General features: G+C 40.5%; 1 protein-coding gene across 4 annotated transcripts in view; it reads left to right on the top strand.

The window, feature by feature from the left end:
* The window catches only part of ASTN2 (astrotactin 2), a 950,477-nt gene that overhangs the window by 271,546 nt on the left and 657,207 nt on the right, over positions 1–21,724 (top strand). For 3 of the 4 annotated variants that reach the window (XM_017504317.2, XM_017504316.2, XM_017504319.1), the window contains one exon: positions 4,747–4,899. The exons of the other annotated variant lie outside the window; for it this stretch is intronic. In XM_017504317.2, coding sequence (XP_017359806.1) covers positions 4,747–4,899 — 153 coding nt within the window. The remainder of the gene's footprint in view (positions 1–4,746; positions 4,900–21,724) is intronic. 4 annotated transcript variants of the gene reach the window in all.

Below are 21,724 nucleotides of genomic sequence, written 5' to 3'. Positions count from 1 at the left end.
GGGAGAGGGAGAGGGAGGGAGAGAGAGAGACTATAGGCATGATGGTGTGTGCCTAATCCCACCTACTCCGGAGCCTAGGGTACGAGAATCCCTTGAACGCAGGAGGCGGAGGTCACAGTGAGCTGAGATCACATCACTGTCCTCCAGCCTGGGCGAGAGAGTGAGACTCCGTCTCATAAAACAACAACAAAACTCGTGTTCACTCCTCTCGAATGTCGTCTGTTACAATGTTCCTCCTCTCACTGAGGAACCATCAGTCCATATCTGTGCAAACCAGGAGACCAGGAGTCATCCAATCCCTCCTTTTCCCTTATCAATTAGTCTCTACCTTCTGAGCATGTTTTACCTATAACTTTCAAATTTGCCCACTTCTGTGTCTGTAGTACTCGGCTACTTGTGTATATTCTCTCTACTACTCTATCCACTGTCTGTCTCCACCACAGCGACCCTATTCCAGGCTGCCACCATCACACACTAGGATTTCTTTGCGATGGCATTGTCTTCCTAGTTGGTCTTCTCACTTTCATTCCTGTCCTTCTGCAATACATTTTTTCTCTTTTCTACCAGAGCAATCAGCAGCCTTCCTGCTAAATGAAAATCTGATCACATCACGTCCACTCTAACCTTTAGCATCCCATTCTTAACAAAGCCTCAAGGTTAGCGTGAGGATTAGGGCTTTCAATTTTTTTTTTCTCCAGCCTTATCTCACATTGCCTGCTTTCAGTGATTCAGCCCCAGTTGCAGATTGTAGCCCCTTCCATATTCTTTCTCCCCAGGAGGTCTCTGTGTAGACTGTTTCCTCTGTCTCTTTTGCTGTCCTCACTTCACTCCTCCTAATCCCTGCTACTTCCTCTCCACCCGATTAGCTATACTGTAACTATACTTAGCTGCACTGCTCACTTCATTGGAGCAAATTTCCGTGATTTTCCTAGACTAGCTCATAGTGTTCTAATATAGCCTTTCATGTCATCCCTCATCTCTCCTTTAAAGAACATATCACTTGTAAATTTTACACTGAGATGTCAATTATTAATTAATATTGATCTTCTTATCTATATGGCAAGGATTTAGAGGAAATCGTGTGTTTTTTCACCACTTTACCTCATTATGGACTGAATGTTTGTGTCCCCCTTCCCACCGAATTATCGTATTGAAGCCCTAACCACCAGTCTGACTGTGTTTTAGTCTGCTCAGACTACTATAACAAAATACAGGCTGAGTATCCCTCATCCAAAATACTTGAGACCAGGAGTGTTTTTGGTTTTCATTTTTTTTTTTAATTTTTGGAATATTTGCATTTTACATACCAGTGGACATCCCTAATCCAAAATCCAAAGTGTTCCTATGGAGAGGCTATGGGGCAGGTGGGGATGGTTAATGGTTAAAAAAAATGACCATAGTTAGAAATATTAAATAAGACCTACTATTTGATACCACAACAGGGTGACTATAGTCAATAATAGCCTCACTGCATATTTTAAATAACTTAAAGAGTATAATTGGTTTGTTTGAAATTCAAATAATAAATGTGTGAAGGGATGGATACCCCATTCTCCATGATGTGCCTATTTCACATTGCATGCCTATATCAAAGTGTCTCTTGTACTCCATAAATATATACACCTTCCATGTACCCACCAAAACTATAAAGAAAATTTTTGTAAATGCTTCCAAAAACATTTCCTTGGATCGGGGTGTCCGATCTTTTGGTTTCCCTGGGCCACCTTAGAAGAAAAATGGGCCACACATAAAATACACTGACATTAACATTAGCTGATGAGCTAAAAAACAAACACACACAAAAAAACAAAAGAATCAAATGTTTTTGTTTTAAGAAAACAAAATGATAATGTTTTAAGAAAGTTTGTGAATTTGTGTTGGGCTGCATGTGGCCCATGGGCTGTGGATTGGACAAGGTTGACTTAGAGAATAACCTTCAAGCATCATGTCCATGCTCAAAAGGTTTCAGATTTTGGAGCATTTGAGATTTCAGATTTTCGGATTAAGGAAGCTCTACCTGTAGACTGGGTGCCTTAAACAAGAAAAATTCATTTTCTCATAGTTCTGGAGAGTGAAAAGTCAAGATGAAGGTGCCAGCATGTTCGAGTTCAGGTGAGGGCCATCTTCCTGGCCTGCAGATGCCGCCTCTCACAGCCTTCCCTCAGTGCATGTACATAGAAAGAGAGTGGGGTCTTTCTTTCTTACCCTTTTTGTAAGACCACCTATCTTATCAGATTGGGATCCCACTCTTATGACCTCATCTAACCTTAATTACCTGCTAAAAGCCTCACCTCCAAATGCAGTCACACTGGGAGTTAGGGCTCCAACATATAAATTGGGGAAGGTGGAAACACAATTTGATCTGTGGCCGATTGTGACTGGAGATAGGAGCTTTGGGAGGTAATTAAGATTAAATGAGAAGGGGCCCTGATCTGATTGAACTTTGGCCTTATAAAAAGAGGAAGGAAGAGTTTTTTCTCTCTCTCTCTCTGTCTCTTTCCCTGTTCCCTGGCCTTGTGAGGACACAGGGAGGAGAGGGTGGCCATCTTTAACTAGGAAGAGAAATCTCACCAAAACCATGGCACCCTGATGTTGGACTTATAGCCTTCAGAACTGTGAGAAAGATAAATGTCTGTTGTTTAAGACAACCAGGTTATGATATTTTATTATGCAGCCGAAGCTAAGCTATGTCTTTGGTTCTCAACATAGGTATGTAAATTTTTTTTTCTGTAAATCCTGTTGAATGAATCAATGAATAAATGAAGAAATGAATGAATTAATATTGACAGAATCTGTGTGGGTCACTACCTTTGAGGATTCCAAACTGTGGATTAATCTGGACTTTTGACCAAAATATAGCCTACCTATTACAATTTTGGGCAAAACACTTTTCTCTCTGGGTTTAAGGAATCAAAATTGAGCCTGACATTGCTTTTTGAAATTATACCGTAAGCTATAGCTGAAGCATTCTTCATCCCAGGCTTAGAGAAGGGAACCCATGTCTGGGATCCTCCTGGTTCATCTGCAAGTACATCTAATTGAGATATCTGTGGAGAGAGACAGCAAGAGAGGCAGGTGAGGAAGCTTTAAGGCCACCACATGGTGCATTTGTATTGTCAATTGTCTTTTTTCCTTAGTCATCACACATTTTCCCTGTCACCGTCAAGGTGGGACTTCTCACAGAACCCAACATCAGAACCAACCCTCTAGGTCTGACTCACTCTGCAGACACATCTGTCTAAGCTGATAAGCTTTCCTGGGAAAACAGGAGCTCCTTAGAAATGGGTGCTGGGATGTTTAGGAGCCTTCTTTGTCTAGTCTGATGAAGCCCCTTCAAAGAAACGGAAATCATTGGCACATCCCATCTCTTGGCATCAGACAGCAGGTAGCTCAAACTGAAGAAGAAATTTCTGAGCCTCTGGAGACATAGATGGAGGGAGGGCTGAGTTTGAAGATTTCAAAGCCGGGGCTGTCTTTGGGAATTTCTCAGAACAAAGGCACTGAGGCTATTCAGCAATTTTTCTTTTCTTCTTTTTGGTTTTCTCTCCTTGCCTTTTATGTTGCCTCTATCCTTCCTTCTCAAACTTTTCTGTTATTTTTTTCCTCTTATCTTCTAACTTTTCCTCTCTGCCCTTCTGACCTTACTTTCTCCATTTACTGAACTTTCTACCAGTTTCAATTTTGAAACTTTTTGGAAATATGGCTACTAACAGATCATTGGAAGTATTGTTGCAAATGGAACATTGGACAAGGGGTTAGAAGGCTTGACTCTGCCACTTCCTATCTTGGAGCAAGTCATATATTGTTTTTTGTGGCCTCAACATCCCCTCAATAAAATGGAGATGTGGTGCTAATTGATTGACATATCCACAGTACTGTGGCTGTGTCTCATAAGACATTGTGTTACCTTCACTGCCATAGCCCTGGGTCAGACCACCATTGCCTTTGGCTGGCTACTTCCAAAGCCTCAGCTCTGGCCTCCATTCCTGCCTCCATTTGCATTCTCCATACTTTCGTTAGTGATTGTTTTCCAAGTGACTTAATTTGAACATGTCAATTTCCTATTTAAAACCTTTTCCATCAGGATAAAATTTAAACTCCTAATTGTGGCTTACTAGATGTCCTTCTCACTCCAGCCTCCTGTCCTATAAGCCTCCTCTTTGCAAGCTCCCTCGCAACGACCGTGAATTACTTTCCATAGCTCAAGCAGCCGTTCTTCTTCTGGCTTCAGATCATCATACATGCTTCTCCGTCCATCCAGGACGCTGTCTTCTCTGGTCTGTCCAATTTCACCCTGATCCTGCTTTCTTTACTAACACCTACTCATTCTTAAGGTCTCATCCTAAATATTGACTTCTTCTGCAAGGCTACCTTGATTCTCAGATGGGTGAGATGACCCATTTCAGTGATCCTCTGGAATTGTGTACTCTTCTATCACAAAAACATTGCACAATGTTAGAATTGTCTGGATATGTCTCCTACGGAACTAAGAATTACTTGAATAATGAATTGTGTCTCATATTTCACTACCAAGCCTTCTAGTCTCAAGAGACTAGAGCAGTACCTGGAACATGATAAATGTTGAATACATAAGTATGTAATTATGTGGTTAGACTGAAAGCATGTGATTCTATATCTTCAATGGGTCAGGGAGGGAGTTTAAAGAAATTAGAGTGGCCAGGTCTAGTCCTCTAGGGGCTGAGGGTGGGCTCAAGCCCTAACCTCAGCCCTGTTGCTACCTTATAGCAGCAGCTGAGGCGACTCAGGAGACAGTGGAGTCCCTGATGCAGAAGTTCAAGGAGAGTTTCCGCGCTAACACGCCCATCGAGATCGGTCAGCTGCAGCCAGCCCTGCGCAGCGCATCGGCAGGGAAGAGGAAGCGGAGGAGCAAGTCTCGAGGTAGGCCCTCCTGGCACATCTGGCCGGGAAGTCAGAAGGCTTTCCCCTGATTCCAAAGAGGCCAGGGAGATCTGTGCCTTCTGCCCTTGCTTCCCTGTGCTCATAGAACTTGTGTGACTCTCTCCCTGATAAATCCTCTTGGAGGCTGCAGACCTGTGCCCCCTACACCCCGAGGTAACCTCTCTTGAGCCCCAGGTGCCTCACCTGAGAATGAGAATGGATCATCAAATTTTAGAGTGATAGATTAGTAACTATATATGGAAAGCATATAGCACAATGACCCGTGCAGAGTAGATGTTCTTTAAATTGTCACTTGTCTGGAGAGTGCAAAGTGGCAGAGCATTCTAGTAGAAGACAGCCTCAGGCTGGGAGCCAGAAACAGAGGTCTGAGCCCACTTTTTAGTAGGCTGAATAACAGAATGACCAAGTGGGGTATTGTACATTACAGAGAATTAATTCAAATTTTGTTTCTGCTGCTACCTAGCTGTGCCCCTCAGGGCAAAACATTCTACTTCTCCAAGACACTCCTGTCTCACAGGGTTGCAAGAATATCTCAGCACAGTACCTAACCCAGCATTTGTTAAAAGCAGATATTTTCTTCCTGCTCCTTTTCCTCTTTCCTCCTTTCCTTTCTCTTGTTTGTTGTTGTTATTGTTCTTCTCCATCTTCATCTTCACCTCATCCTTCTTCATCTTTGTCTCCTCCTACTTCATCTTTGTCTCCTCCTACTTCTCTTCCTCCCTCTCCTTCTCATTCCTTCTTCTTCTGCCATCTGTGTGACTTTGTTTATGAAAGAAACCAACTTGTCACTGCCTAATTTCCAAATCATTTTTTTTTCTGTCTACTTAGCAGTCTCCAGCTGGTCACCCCTCCTCTTGCCTCTTGCTTCTCCATTTCCTGTAACTTGGCTCTGATCAGGTCATCCCCCCTTTCCCACAGCTTCAGTGCTTATTTAGCATCTTCAGACATATTTAGGCTTATGAACATGACACTCAAAGCCACACAGAGCTCTGGTCTCCACTGTCTTTCCTAGATTGATGTGCTCTGTCTTCATTGCTCTTTCCCTTGCCATTGTCTCTGCATGAAACCCCCTGTCTGGTCCCTAAGAGTAATAGTTGTCACTTAATTGACACTTAACTTATTCCAAGAAGCAGGTTAAATAATATATACATCTTATCTCATTTGATCCTCACAGCATCTGTATGAAGCACGTAGAGTGGTAATTCCCATTTTACAGATAATTTCACTAAGGCACAAACAGCTGTTGTAATCTGTCTGAGGGGACATTCTAGTAAGTGGTGGGACCAGGGAGAACCCAGCAGTCTGAGTCTCAAACCTTTTAACTTAACCACTGTGTCCTATTATGTTGGTGCTATTACTTTTGCACCAACCTAATACACAAGTGAAATTCTACATGTCTTTTCAAGCTTAACATGCATGGCACATATCTTTGAAGACATCGTTGATTGTCACAGTCACGACTCATTCTGAATCCCCCCAGCTTTTCTTTATATATGTATTAAGCAGTAGTTTCATTTTTGTTTGATATAATTTTCTCTTGCTCGGCTCTTTCCTTAGCTAGAAAGAGAGTTCTTTAAAGTTAGGAAGTGTCTTATTGTTTAAATCATTTTTACATTTCTGACCTAAATCAGTGTATGACACAGAGTAGATGATTGCTATCTGTTGAGAGGATGTCTAATTCTTAATATTGTAACATCTTCAATCCTGTAAAAAACCCAACCGCATGTTAAGCTGTGAGGTCATAAGTTGAGGCAGAAGAAAATGATAGAATTCATTTTTGGAACTCACATGGGAAACCCCAGGTTTAAACCCTGGTGTAGTGATAGAGAGCAGTCACCTTAACGCCAGAGAGGTCTGAGTGCTAATCCCAGCCCAAGTCAGTTTTAACTTGCTTGACTTTGGAAGTGTCATTGGTTCTCCCTGAGCCTCAGTTTCCTCTCCTGTAAAATGAGCATGCCAAGCCCTACATCAGAAGATTGTTTAGAAGACCTGATGAAAGGTTGAATGTAGACCACCTTGCAAAGTTCAGACAGCATGTTTCCGGAAATGAATAAATGTAATCTTATGTTTGTTCTGGGTGAGGCATTTAGGGCTACTTGAAATTTCACACAGCTTTATGAATTCATCTTTACTTTTTTATCATTCACCAGGAATTCCCCTCCTAAGTCCTCTCCACACATATATGCTCCATAAACATTCTTGACTCCAAGTCTATAACCATTCCCCCCTTCATTACCAACCTGAGTTCATTTTTTAACATCACATTCTAACCATTTTTATGTCAATGAATTTTTCAAAAATATTTTTTTGCACCATAATTTTTTAAACTAAGCCCCTTCTATTAGGCATCTGGGCTGCTTCTAATATTTCATCATGATAAACAATGTCACATAGGAAGTATTTTTGTATAAAACTTGACACTTATTAAAATGTTTCCCCTCTTAGAGAAAAACTTCATAGTCAGATAATTAATAAAAATCTGTTTTAAGTTATTTTAATTTACAAGTTAGATGTGGTCTCAGAGAACTATGTATGAAGAAGTTCATTTGGATCTCTTCCATATCTGCCCTTCCTTTCTTTCTCACCATCATGCCCACTGCCATTTATTAACTGCTCCTTACTACTCGACCGTCCTTGCATTCAGTCTCCTCAAAACTGCCAAGGCGACCTTTTAGAAAGATAAACCAGATAAAGCCCCTCCCCTGCTCAAACTCCTTTGACAGTTTTCTGTTATTCTTAGAATATGATCCAAATTCTGCACCTTGGCTTGCGGATCTGGCTCTGGCTCCTGTCCCCTTTTTGAACATCGTTTGCTCTCCACTTCCTTGTGCACCAGCCAAACTGGCTTCCTTCATGTTTCACGAACACGGCAATCGGTTCCTTCTTTAGCATCTGAGAACTTGTTCTTCCTTCTCCTTGCCATGCCTCTTTCTTTCTCCCAGCTGCTCTCCCAGTCAGCCCCTTCTCGCCTTTCAAATGTCAGCTCCTCAAAACCATCTTCCATGACTACCCAACCTGCAGTTTTGCTCCTTTCAGTCCCCAACCTGCTACTATCTCTTATATCACATTTTTTTAACTTCTTCCATAATAGTAGTTCAGACAAATTTTTAAAAATTTTTGCTTGTCTACTGTCTTCCTCTCTTAAAATATAAGCTTCATATATATAAACCTAATACATAGAAATGGCTTAATAAATATTTGTTGAGTAAGTGAGTGTGTTACCATCAAAGATCACTGGAAAATGGCTTAGCTTTATAACCTTCATATTGATGGTGCAAGAGGAATCTGTGATAAACCAAAGCCTCCTGGTACCAAAGTCCAGATAATTCTGTTTCTCCCTCAGACAAACTCACTGACAAGTAGCACAGTAAATGTGCTCAAGTGGATGCTATTAAAGCAATTTCCAAAACAGCTTAATCACAGTGTGCTTGCGATTTTACTGCTACCATGGGATACAATTTCTGCAGGAGAAGAGTAAGGACAGTGTATGTCAGTCCTATACTTCCAAACTTACTCAAGACAGCCCATCAAGATTTTCTTGGGCAAAGGAATTTCATGATTAAAAAAAAAAAAAAAAAGGTTTGGAAATTCTCCAGCCTCCCTCTTTCTCTTGAAGATTCTTGGATGAATCTTAGTCTATTAAAAACTCTGAGAAGTCCTGCAGTACAGAAAGCTTGGCTGCTTTGTTTAACTTGATGTGTTGACACTACGTTGACTTCAAACTGTTATTTCCCCCTCTGGATCATTTATTAACGTCTTATGGAACTGAAGCATCTGTGGGAACACAATTTGAGAAATAGCCTCCAAAATCCCAAATATGATGATCTGAATCCTCTGTCTTTCACTGTTTCTGCCTTCCCCTGCCACTGAAGTGGCCGTGGGCTGTCTGGTCCAGATTGGGAGTACCTGCCCTCTTTCTGCTTCACTGGGCCTCACGCCCAGATCATGGTGCCCACTGGTTTCCAGCCGAGAACCAGTGTCTGGAATTGACCACATAGCTAAAAGCAGCTCCAAGGTGTTTTTGTAGCTATGGCTTCCTCCTGAGAGGCCTGGTAGATGCTGAATTGCATCATTCTTAGCCAAACAGAGGAAAGCTAGTGGAAGTTTGAACTGCCGACTTCATGTTAGTGATGGGGTTTTGTGAGGCTGCTATTAAGGAGGCATTCCCAGCATCTCATGGGCAGTATAAAGGAGGGTGGCATTTAAATAAAGCAGAGAAGGATTTCTTTGGATGTACAGAACTTCCATAGGTTCATTTAATTTAGGTAGTGGTTTTTGAAAGCAGGACTTTGTATTTGAAATTTAATTCCACCATTGGCTACTATATGCTCTTAAGCAAATGAATAAGAGCTCTATTTTCCTTCTGTAAATAGTGCTAATAATAGCAACATCACATGTAAGTTGTGAATTAATACCCTAGAGATGCTTAGCCCAGTGTCTGTCCCATATTCAACCCTCAATTCAGGAATAGCTAGTACAGTCACTGCCATCCAAGGGCTGCCCATTGGCCTGCAGAGTCTCATAAATCCATCTCCTCCTTCCTGAGCCATTGCCTCTAACTTGATTGAGGTCCCATTATCTCTCATCCAGATTCCTGCAGCAGCCTTGTCACCCATGAATGCATGCTCCACCCCAGCAGCTGGGTGATCATTTGAAAACACACTCAATTTGGCCATGTTCCTCCGCAACCTAGAACACTGTCCTGATTTTCTTTCACTTGCAATGGGGGCTTCTTGAGCTTTTGAAGTGAAGTCTTCTTAAAGGCAGGTGAAAATGAATTTACCCCCAAAGGGTCTGCAGCTATGCTCAAAATACACCTGTCATGAAGCCCACACATTTCAGGCTCATCTTTTAAAAAATCATGCCATTTTATTTCATAACACATACATGTTTATTTTAGTTTGTTATGTTACAGTATTTGTCAGTTAATTAATTTAACATTTGCTCAGCTCCTCATATCACATCGATGTCTCAAGAAGAAGAACCATGATTTAGCTGATTATAAGGGGATGAGAGTGCTACTATCTTCAAAGGATTTCCACAGGATGGAATAAGATAATGTCAGCAAAGCATTTAGCACAGAGTCAGACAAAATCTGCATACTGAACATATGTACTCTATTATTGTGTTTATTATTCTTATCACGCTATGATTATTCGTCTTATTTTTGTCAGTATTATTACCTTATAGAGATACATTTACTCTGTTTTAGAAGCAAGAACCAATAGGATGAAGGGCTTATTGTTTAATGGATTAAAAGTTGCCCTTACTTGCTACACAAGGCTGCCACCTAGTCTGGGCTGCACCCTGCCGCTGTCTACTCCTGAGCCCCAAGCCACTATGTCCTACAACCTCTAGCACATGGGCCACTTCTCCCTTCTCCCAGCATGCCTTGCTTTCTAGGTCAGAGTAGTGATCATATTCTTCCTGAAACGGCCTTTCCTCCTCCACACCCTTTCTCTCCAGGCAAAAAATTGCTGCTTATCTTAAAAATCCAGCCTCAGAGTCTTCTCTGTGAAGCATTTTCTCAGACCCCACCACAGCTGAGTGAGCCACTCTTTTCTCTGAGCACTCATAGCCCCAGTACTGTTTCTTATCACAGCCCTCATTGCAGTTCGTCGTAAATGCATCTGTCAGCTTCTTCAGCTCTCACAATCCCATGATGGAAAGAACAGTGATTTATATCTCTCTGTAGAATGAATCCCTAACAGGACCTGGCATGGGGTGGTAATTGGTTTAATGGGAGAATATATGAATAAATGAATGAATAGGTGAAGATGGGTAAATAGCTAAAGGGAGGTCGCTGGGAGCTCACAGAATGCAAAGGGTTAATGGGATGCAGTGCAACCTAACACCTGTTGAGCATTTGGTGCATTCTAGGCACTGTGCCCATCACACACGTTATCTCATTTAAAAGCTCCTGATAATCCATAAGGTAAGTACTATAATTATCCCCATTCAACAAAGGGGGAAACTCAAGCTTACGCAGATTCAGTCACTTGTCTAAGTTTACACAACTAGTACATAGTGAAGCTATGAATTCAGAGCCCACATTTAAATTCTCAGATGACTTCAGCTCTACTCTTAGCTACCACGACTAAGATCTTTGAGCTGTGAAATTATACCTGCCTAGTCTAGATCCTAGAAGGAAGTACGTGCAGTTTCTCTTATATTGGCAATGTTTCTGTGTCATCAGTGCTGCTGTTAGGTCATTCAGGAGCTATGAGGTCCTAGAAGGTGAGATGTCTCCCTCTCTGAGCTAAGAATGAATCAGCATGGCCCCCTCAGCTTTTAAGTAACCCCGGGAGCCAGTCCCGTGTCCTCAGGAGCCCACAGTGTTATGTCACTGGACAGTGCTCTGTGCATTTTTTAAGGCATCCACTCAATGTTTCTAGTTGGCCGCATATTTATAGGATATGCCACCTAGATCTTGGCCCATCAGCCCTTCACCATTTATTGAAGGAAGCAAGGGATTACATATCTGCATCACAATGGATACATGAAGGTGTTGTGGGGTGACTTGGAGTGTTTACTAAACTGGGAGAATAATTAAAGAAGGCTTCCCAGAGCAGGTAATCCTAAATAACACATTAACTAAAGAGAAAGTTTAGGAAGACATTGTTGGTAGAAGAAAGAAAAACATGCAAATACACATGGGGGTGAAGCTGTGCAGGGCGTAAGGGGACCATCTGGGGAAAAATGTGATCAAGGCAGGTGCCAGTGGGAAGATGGGAAGCCACAAAATCTTCCATCAAAATCAGACCCTGGATTTTGCTCACACATTTTCCAACAGCATCCCACACTTGGTAGGAGAAGCAAATTCCGACTCCTTTATCCTTCCTGATAGGTAAGCTTTGATTTCCTTCTACTTTGTGACACCGTCCCTGAAACACAAGCTTATGTTTACAAACACATACACACACACACACACACACACATAAACATACATACACACACACATATAAGCATACATATATATGTAAACATAAGCCTGTGTTCTATGTTTATGCGTGTGTGTGTGTGTGTGTGTGTGTGTGTGTGTGTGTGTGTATAATTATCTTTTATCCTTCCTGGTAGATAAGCTTCGATTTGCTTTTACTGTGGGACACTGTCTCTGGAAAACAGACACAGACTTATGTTTACATATATATATATATATACACACACACACACATATATGTGTATATATATACATGTATATATATATGTGTATATATATACATGTATATATATACGTGTATATGTATATATGTATATATAAGGGGTATATATGTATACATATACATGTGTATATATACATATATACATATACACACACAAACATACATATATACGTAAACATACATAAACATACATATATACATAAACATAAGCCTTTGTTCTATGTTTATACATACATATACGTGTATAATTATCTTTTATCCTTCCTGATAGATAAGCTTTGATGTGCTTCTGCTGCAGGACACTGTCCCTGGAACACAGGCTTTTGTTTATATATAAGCCAGTGTTCTGTGTTTATACATATGTAATTATAATTACATATATACATATATAAGATCATGGCTTTATGATCTTGGACAAGAACTTCCACTCTATGTTCTGTGTTTATACATATGTGTGTGTGTGTGTGTGTGTGTGTGTGTGTGTGTGTGTCACTTTCATTAGTAACTGGCTATGAATTATTCAATTAGTTGGAAGAAAATAGAAATATTAGCGACTTTAAATTAGTTGCCTTAATGCGTTGTTGCTCTGCTTAAATACTGAACAGGCAGCCCCAGGACTGATCTTTCTTTGTTTCTTTGGTCCTCATTTTTGCTTCCCCGCCCTTTATCCTTCTTAGCAGGCTTCCTTTCCCACCAAGGATTTTTGGGTGGGGTTTAGGCTTACAGCCCCTTTTGCCAAAGGAAGTTTTGACATTGCATCATTAAAATTAGGTTCCACTTAAACCATGAGATAGTTATAGGGGTTGCAAGGAGAACTGGGTAGACACAACTACCTGAAGACCAGCCCTGAGTCTCTGATGAAATAACTCCTCTTACCTCCACCTCAATGCTCTTTCTGTAGCTTGAGTTCCTTCCTCTTTCCCACTGGCAATATGCAAAGTCTACTCTTCTTTCAAAACCAGACCTTTAAGCCATTTTCTTCGTGAAGGATTTTCAAATTTTTTCCAAGTGAAAGTCAAGCTTACTTCCTCCAAACTTTGACAATATTTTCACTATCTTTTCTGAGATATTTGTCATTTACTATCTTTTATTCGAGTAATTTATACTCACTTCTTGCCTTCTCCCTTCATTAATTTCAAGTGCACAACTATGTCTAGGTCGTGTCTATGTTCCCATTGGCTAGCCTGCTTCCTGACAAATAACAGATGCTCAATTAATAGTTGGTGAGTTAGTGGACAGTTAAGCAAACTGACTTCATGATCCTGGACAAGACCTTCCACTCTGTAGGCCTCAGTGTCCCCATCTAAAAGTCTATATGGCATTGTGGCAGTGTACTCAGGGTCTGGAGTCAAACAGATGTGGAATCGCATCCCAGCTCTGCCACTGTCTTGCTCAACTTTGGGAAATGACTTATGCATCAAATATCCATTACCTAATCTACCAATCATACAATCAGCTACCTCATCGGGAGGTTGAGGGAATTAGTTAATGTATGTAAAGTGCTCAGCAGGCTGTACAAAACATGGAAAGCACCTAATAAATCTTTGTTGTTGTTAATTTGGAAAGCAAAGGTGATGGGCTAGATAATTTTCATAGGTCTCCTCCAACTCAAATAGTCTTTGATGATACATATAATTGAGAAACATTGTTCTTCACTGAGAAGTTCAGAATTTGGAGTCAGAACCCTCTGGTTTAAACCCCAACCCTGCCCTAAGTGCAATGGATCCTCAGGGAAGATCCTCAGGGAAAGTGCTTAACATCCTCAGGATTTTATCCCCAGTATCTGGGGATGTGAGGATATCTGCCATTCTTTTTTCCAGGGCTGTTATGAGAATATGCTAGAATACTTATGGAAATGCTTCTTTAAAGCATGCTATAGATTAGCTGCATCCTGGAATTGGAGCCCTGACATCGTAAACGGTAAGAAATGACATGTATCTTTGATTAGGGAACCTTTTCTCTAGAACTCTGGCTTTCTGTATGCTGACCTCGGGTCCCTTCTAAGAGGTGCAGCCAGGGACAGCACCACCACTAGCCATTGATTCACAGGTTGTATTGCACTGAGACATAGGAAAGCTTATCAGCAGTCAGAACACACGACTGCCTCCATAAATCTTCCCTGATGTGTCTTTCAGAGAAGTTTGTGTTCCTGAAAGTGTATGTTTCCTTCAGGCAGTGGTTTTTCTTGTCCGTCTGAAATATGTCAGGGGGCTCTCAGTCAATTCTCTCTGGCCTGGAGGTTGGAGAGGCAACTGAAAGCAGCCTTAGCAGAAGGCTCTGGACCAGATCTTGGTGGGGCCTAGGGACACAACTCTACAATATTTCTTTCAGTACAATGGTAATAATGCTACATTAGCATTGTTGTGTAATAAAACAACTTGAAACATAATGAACTAAAATAGTAACCATTTATTTAGCACTTAATTCAAGAAAAACATTTGGGCTTGGCTCTGGGTGGTTGGTTCTGGTCTGGGTAGGGTATGGTCAGCTGACCTCTCATACACTGGGATAGTGGCTAGTCAGCTATCCCAGCCTGGTTCACATGCTTGGGGGATCCAAAAACAGCAGAAGTAGGAGCTGCAAGGTTTTATGAGGATTGAGCCCAAAAGGTATACATCATCATTCTGCTTTATTGTCTGATCCAACCTGCTTGTCTATGTGGAAATGATGGAAGTGGAGACTCACTGATGTCACACAGAGAAACTAGCAGATCCAGGAATGGAATTCAAGTCTTCTGATTTGTGAAATCATTGGCTATATAAATAGCATAAGCCATTTGAACATATAAAATCATGTAGATATTAAAAAAAAAGCCAGAATGATAAAATATTCAAAGAGGTTTAAGCCACTGTAAGTGACCGTGGACCATGGTAGTCGCAAGGGTTCTTGAGAAAGTGTTCCCCAGAGTACAGTTTGGTTTAACACATTTTACAGAGACAGAAGTTACAGGCAAAGCCAAATCAATACATGTAAGGTATACATTCGTTCAGAGATACTTACAGATCATAGGTGGATTCAGAGATTTTCTGATTGGCAATTGGTTAAGTTTTATCTAAAGACTTGAAGTAAATGCTTAAGTTAAGATAATGGCGGCAGGGGGTGGGGGGTTATGGACCCCAAGGTTCTTGTTATGTAGATGAAGCCTCCAGGTAGTAGCCTTAGAGAGAATATGATAAATATATTTTTAAGACCTTAAAAGTATCAGACTCTCATTTAATTTCTCCGGGATTTGCAGAAAGACCTAGAAAGGGAAGGAGATTCTCTACAGATGCAAATTATCCCCACAAAAGATGGTTTTGCAGGGCCATTTCAAAATATGCCAGGGAAATATATTTTGGGATAAAATATTTTGATTTCCTTCAGAGTCTGCTATCTGTCATATGTTACTACACCAGAGTCAGGTTGGAATTTGGTGTCTTATTGCTACAGAGTCTATTTTGTTAGTCTTTTGATCTCCATTTTAATATTAATGCTGGTCAGTTGTGCCTAAACTCCAAAAGAAAGGGAGTCTAATGAGGCATGTCTGACTGCTCTTTTCATCACAATGAGAAATTCAGTTTTTCAGGTTTCCCTTGGCTTAGAGTTTGGTAGGAGTGTTCATTCAGTGTGTTGTTGGACTTAAGATTTTAGGTTTGGTTCACATAGACCCTATTACCTGCACTAGGACTGACTGTTGGTGAAATTTAACAAAACACATAGTTAAAGGTTGACAACTTCGACTCTTTTCTAATTCAACCGCAATCAACGGTACAAATAAATTAGAATATTACAAAGAGAAGCTTTACATTTTCCCATGATTGAGATAGACATGATTAAACATAGTGAGGATACAAGGTAGACTGCCTGGGCCATTAGCAGATGTTTTCAAGCATGCTGCAAATAGGTGTTCAGGGAGAAGAGGCCGAGGAGCTGTGGCTGAATAGGGCTCTTTTATCAAGGTTGTATTCTACATTTATATATGGGGCTTCAATAGTTTTGTGTGTGCATGTGTGTATGTCTGTGTGTGTGTGTGTGTGTGTGTGTGTGTGTGTGTGTGCAGATGTAACAAAAGCTCCTGTTCCTCCATGGAAAAAAAGCAGCCAAGTCATGTAGTAAACTTTCAACAGTATGGCTGAGAAAGCTACTGTGAGCCTTCTTCCTGTTTCATACACACACAAAATAGATGTTGGACAAAATACACTTTTAAAAAATTCAGATTCATCCCAAAAGTAAAGAAAGAAAGCCCCTTGGGCTTAAAGAATCAGACGTAAGCTGTAAGAATTGCAAAGCCAAGCTATGAGTTCAGAAGCTGGTGTCATGATGACTCCAGGTTGGGGGTCAGGTGGGGTGGGCTATAAGCAGAGGGGACGCCTGAGCAAGGAAAAAGTGAAAGATAAAGTGATAGGGATAAACCACAAAGCATCAGAAATTACAGTAAATGTAATGTGCACATTAAGAGTTATGATTTTTATTTTTATTTCTGTTGTTGAGATACAGTCTTACTGTCACCCAGGCTGGAGTGCAGTGGTGTCACTTCAGCTCACTGCAGCCTCAACCGCCTGGGCTCAAGCAGTCCTCCCACTGCAGCCTCCTGAGTAGCCTGGACTACAGGTGCATGCCACTATGCCCGGCTAAATTTTTTGTATTTTTGGTGGAGATAGGGTTTCACCATGCTGCCCAGGCTAGTCTTGAACTCCTGAGCTCAAGGGATCTGCTCACCTTGGCCTCCCAAATTGCTGGGATTATAGGCATGCGCCACCACACCTGGCCCAGTGATAGGTTATATTAAATAAATTTCGGTTATATACTCTTTGCAGAGATCATTCTAAAGCATAAGGACACAAAGTTTGACAGTAGGGAACAGGAAATGAAAAATATATATTATGCAAATACTAATCAAATGAAGGCTTATAAAGAAATAGAATTATATGGCAAAATTAAGTTTACAACAATAAAAAAGAGCAAGTAAAAATCCTTAGGAATAGAGAATATTATTAATTGATCAAAAAAATTTTTAAAAACCCATTTACTGGGAGAGAAATGAAATTTGTACTTAAATATAGGAAAAACATGGTTTCAAAATCTTTAAAGAAAAAACTGAGAGAAGTATGGTGACATGTAGATTAATACATAGTCAAAGTAAGAGACTTTTTACAGAAATTTTTCTATTAGACCAAGTAGAGAAATTACTACTACTAATAATATAGAAAAATTTAACTACATTATTAAAAATATAATAAAATGAACATATAGAAAATTCTGCCCTCAAAAATTAGAGGTTAAGAAATTTTCTTAAGAAGAGAGAAATTTCTGTTTATGGGTCTTAACATCTTATAACCTCAGTTTTCTGGCTTTGGCCATTTCTTGAAATTTTATTTTCAATGATGACTCTTTGCAACATTTAGGACTAGATGTAGTTTAATTTTTATCTGTCTGGAAGTTGTTTATGCTAGATCAAGGGGTAGATATAGGGAGAAGCAATTCATGTGCAAATTTTATGTTTTTGTTTGTTTTTTGAGGAACGGAGGGAGGAAGTGGGTATGGCAGAGGCTATGGTTAAAGAACACTTCCAGAAAATGGTCACCATCAATGCAAAGAAGTGGTATTTGCCTTCAATCCATATATCTCATATTTCTGCTTCAAGCTGAAATTACCTTTACAAATATTATGACAATGAAAGAAATCTGACCTAACCAATTCTATCTTGCTTCTGACCTCCCAGCTGCCTGATGTGGTTTGGCGCTGTGTTCCCATCCAAATGTCATCTTGAATTGTACTCCCATAGTTCCCACATGTTTGTGGGAGGGACCCAGTGGGAGATGCACTCAGAGGCCACAAGATTCCTAACCTCCCCCATAGAGGGTCAGTTTCCTTCATACTGTTCTCATGGTAGTGAATAAGTTTTATGAGATCTGATGGCTTTATCAGGGGTTTCCACTTTTGCGTCTTCCTCATTCTCTCTTTGCCTGCCTCCATCCACGTAAGATGGGACTTCCTCCTCCTTGCCTCCCACCATGATTGTAAGGCTTCTCCAGACAAGTGGAACTGTAAGTCCAAGTAAATCTCTTTCTTTTGTAAACTTCCCGGTTTCAGGTATGTCTTTATCAGCAGCCTGGAAATTGACTAATAGGCTTCCCTTGTTCATCCCTAGGCATGGACCAAGCTAACTTGGAGGAATTTAGTTTATAGCTTAACTTTGAAACAAAGGTGACAGCACCCCCTTTCTGATACAAACCTACTCCTTGCTTGGGGATCAGACCTCCTTTGTAAGATTAACACGTTAGCCACAGCATTAGAAATTATGGCTCTCGTGTCATGCAGTCAGAGGCCACAAGATTCCTAACCTCCCCAATTGCCCTTACAAATAACATCACTGTCATAAAACCCAAGATTAGTGTTCAAAGAATTTTTCAGACCCCGCATTCTTATGAACTAGCTGGTGCCACACAGACCAGTACATTGGCTTACCTGGTCTTGGGGCCCCCACCCAGGAACTGACTCAATGCAAGAAGACAGCTTTTACTCCCTATGATTTCCTCCCTGACCCAATCAATCAGAGTTCCTTATACCCTAACACCCTGCTCACCAAACTATCCTTAAAAAAACCCTACCTTCTGAAATCACAGGGAGACTATGATTTGAGTAATGAAACTCCAGTCTTCCATTTAACTGGCTCTGCATTAATTAAACTCTCTTGTAAAAATGTGCTGTTCTCAGTGCATTGGCTTTTCTAGGCAATGGACAAGATGAGCCCATTGGGCAATTACAAAACCATTGAAATAAAGCCACTGGCAGGGTGTTTTCTGTGGAGAGAAGAGAGTATTTTCTGTAGAGAGAAAGAACCCTCTCCAAATTACCTATGTATAATCTAGTTATAAAGATTTGTAGGGAGCAGCCGTAACGCCTAACCTCTTCCTGTATCTGTGTCAGCCTTGCTACCTTACCAAGAGTGTTGGCTGAGAAAGGTTCATGAGCTCTCCTTCAGTGGAGTGTTGCAGAGCAGTCTTCACAGAATGTAACATGGAGAAAGGTCCCGAAGAAGTCATCTTGCTTTCAGGCAGGACTACATAGAAATAACTCTGCAAGATCTTGAGAATTCGAGAGTAGGTAATTATACTGATAATGATACCAACCCAGAATGGCTAAGATCTCTGACAGACTCTCAGGCCTCATTCTTAGATTGGCATCTGTGGTCCCAGCAGAACTATACAAGTCCAGGTCAGAGCAATTATCCTGCCATAGGAAGGGACCTTTCCAAATGGCTCTTTAGGGCGGCCATGGCTAATTACTGTTTCCCCAATTCTAGCCCCTCCTATGCCTTCTGCCTAAGCTTAAGTACCTACCCGGGCCTCCAACCTCACTTCCATTATTCTTTCAGCTGGGTGTCTACCAAGTATAAGACACTATGCTCAGTCCTGGGACTGAAATGGAAGTCTAGATATATGAGGTCCTCAGCTCTATATAGCTCAAAGTTTGGAGAAAGAAGCAAACAGTCAATCAGTCACTCACTCAAGCATTCGAGTACAATGATTACAGATTGTAAAAATTGCATTGGAGTAAAATGACTTGTGCTAACCATTCAAGTTGTCTACCAAGGCTTCAGGGAAACCAGTTAGGCATCCTACTGTTTTGCCTCAGCTGGATATACTCACTCTCTTTAATTCCTCCAACAAAGATGAAATTTTAGTAGGAATGAATCTCAAAGCTAGTGTCATGATTTGTGTTTATATTCCCCTTTCTAATTTGGGACATATATCTGATAGAAAACCACAATTACTGGCCATTTCTTGCGTGTTATTTACTCTTTTAAGAGTAACGAGTTTCACATGTATAACTGTAACAACCTTTCTCTAGCCCTTACTTTGTAAAAGAAATGGATGTTCAGAGATATGAAGTAAGTTGCCCAAACATGCACAGCCAGTCCGCGGTGCAGCTTGGATATAAATGTAGAACTGTCTGTTTCCAGGGCTCCTGTCCTTTCTCATACATTGTTACTGTGTCTATCAGCGGTGCATACCTCCAAGACTTGCATTCACATTGCTTGTGTGGGGTCTCTGCACATACAGAGGCCTCAAGCTTAGACTGAAACTTGGCAGAAATGAAGGCAGCAACAAAAAGGGTCCTTTACTGAATATCCTAATTACTCTGGTGGGATTCATATTCATTTTCTGACCTAATTATTATTAAGAATATGCCATCTGTGAAAATTAGGTTTTATGATTTTGTTGTAAACTTTTATGCAACTTAACTTTAAAAAAACTAACCTTTAATTTCGTTCCATGATAGAAAAATGCTGGTTTGATATACAAAGTCTAGTTGCCCCCACCAAGTGATAAAAATCCCAATGTAGCTAGGCATTAAGGTTAAATGATGATATCACAACTTACTCAGTTTGCATTTTACATCCAATTGAAAACACAAACCCCTCGCCTCATTAATCCTTTGCAATCCAATTTTTCCCCCCCTAAATGAAATGATCCTTTTGGGACACATTTATATCCTTTTAACAGCTGCCTGACAGTTCTGCTGATGGAGTTTGTATCCAACTTTGTTACTGGATAGTGACAACCTGCCCTGACGGATATGTGTACATAATTATTCTCTAGCAGTTAGATTTAATTAATGCTTACCCTCATCATGATCTTGCAGCTAGCAGGCTCTCTCTGCAGGAGCAGTTAATGGCAAAAGGATTTCCTTTTTAGCCAAGAGAGACTCCAAAAGGCTTTGTAAAACCCTTTCTTTTTTTAAGATTTTAAAAAATGAAAATGCATCTGAGCATACTTCATTTGTTTTCTTTCCACATTAATGCCACATGTGAACATATCTGAGGCTACATGTAGGTACAGTGTTGTTAAACCTAATTTCAGACTAAGTATTGCTAATATAAGCAGCTCCGACAGACCACAAAGATGTATATTTTTTAATATCTTGGCTCAGAATTGAGGGGCCCTGGCTACATTTTGTTTATGTCTCTGTACAAAATATATATGTGTATATTTTTCTAATCAACTGTCTCCCCAAATGCCACCCAGAGTTCAGTAATAAATAGCTGTGTGAGAGAGGAGATGTTAAGAAGAAAAGACGGGGAAGACAAAGGGAGTTTGAAGACAAGCTTTGCAAAGAGATTATTAAGAAGTTAGTAATAAGAAGAGGGAGTGTGTAGTTATAAAACCCCATTAGATGGGAATACTTCACACATAATCTGTCCCAGTCCTTGCTTGTGAAATATTGATGTGCCATTTGATTTTTATTACCATAACGGCAATGCCTTGTGTTTGTAGAGAGCTTAACAGTTTACAACACGTTTTTGCATCTACTATCTTAGGTGATCTTTGTAACAACCCTGTGAAATGTGCAAAGAAGCATTCACAGATGAGTAGACTGAAGACACACAGAGAGGTTGTGTCGCTTTGCCCACAGTCACACAGCTCTAAAGTAACAGAACCTGGCACTGAAGCTGCACACAGCTTTTTCTTTTTTTCTTTTTTTTTTCTTTTTTTGGAGAGAGGGCCTTACTCTGTCAGCCATGCTGGAATGCAGTGGTATGACCATGGCTCACTACACGCTCAACCTCCTGTGAAGCAAAATCTAATACTATATCAAAAACCTTCTCTCACCTTCTCATTTAAGTTAAAAATGCATGGAAGAAGATTTAAGGGAGT

This window comes from Cebus imitator, unplaced genomic scaffold (genome assembly GCF_001604975.1).
Source record: "Cebus imitator isolate Cc_AM_T3 unplaced genomic scaffold, Cebus_imitator-1.0 Scaffold320, whole genome shotgun sequence".
Taxonomy (NCBI): Eukaryota; Metazoa; Chordata; class Mammalia; order Primates; family Cebidae; genus Cebus; species Cebus imitator.
Note: the sequence above shows the minus strand (reverse complement) of the source record. Positions and strands in the feature narration are given on the sequence as shown.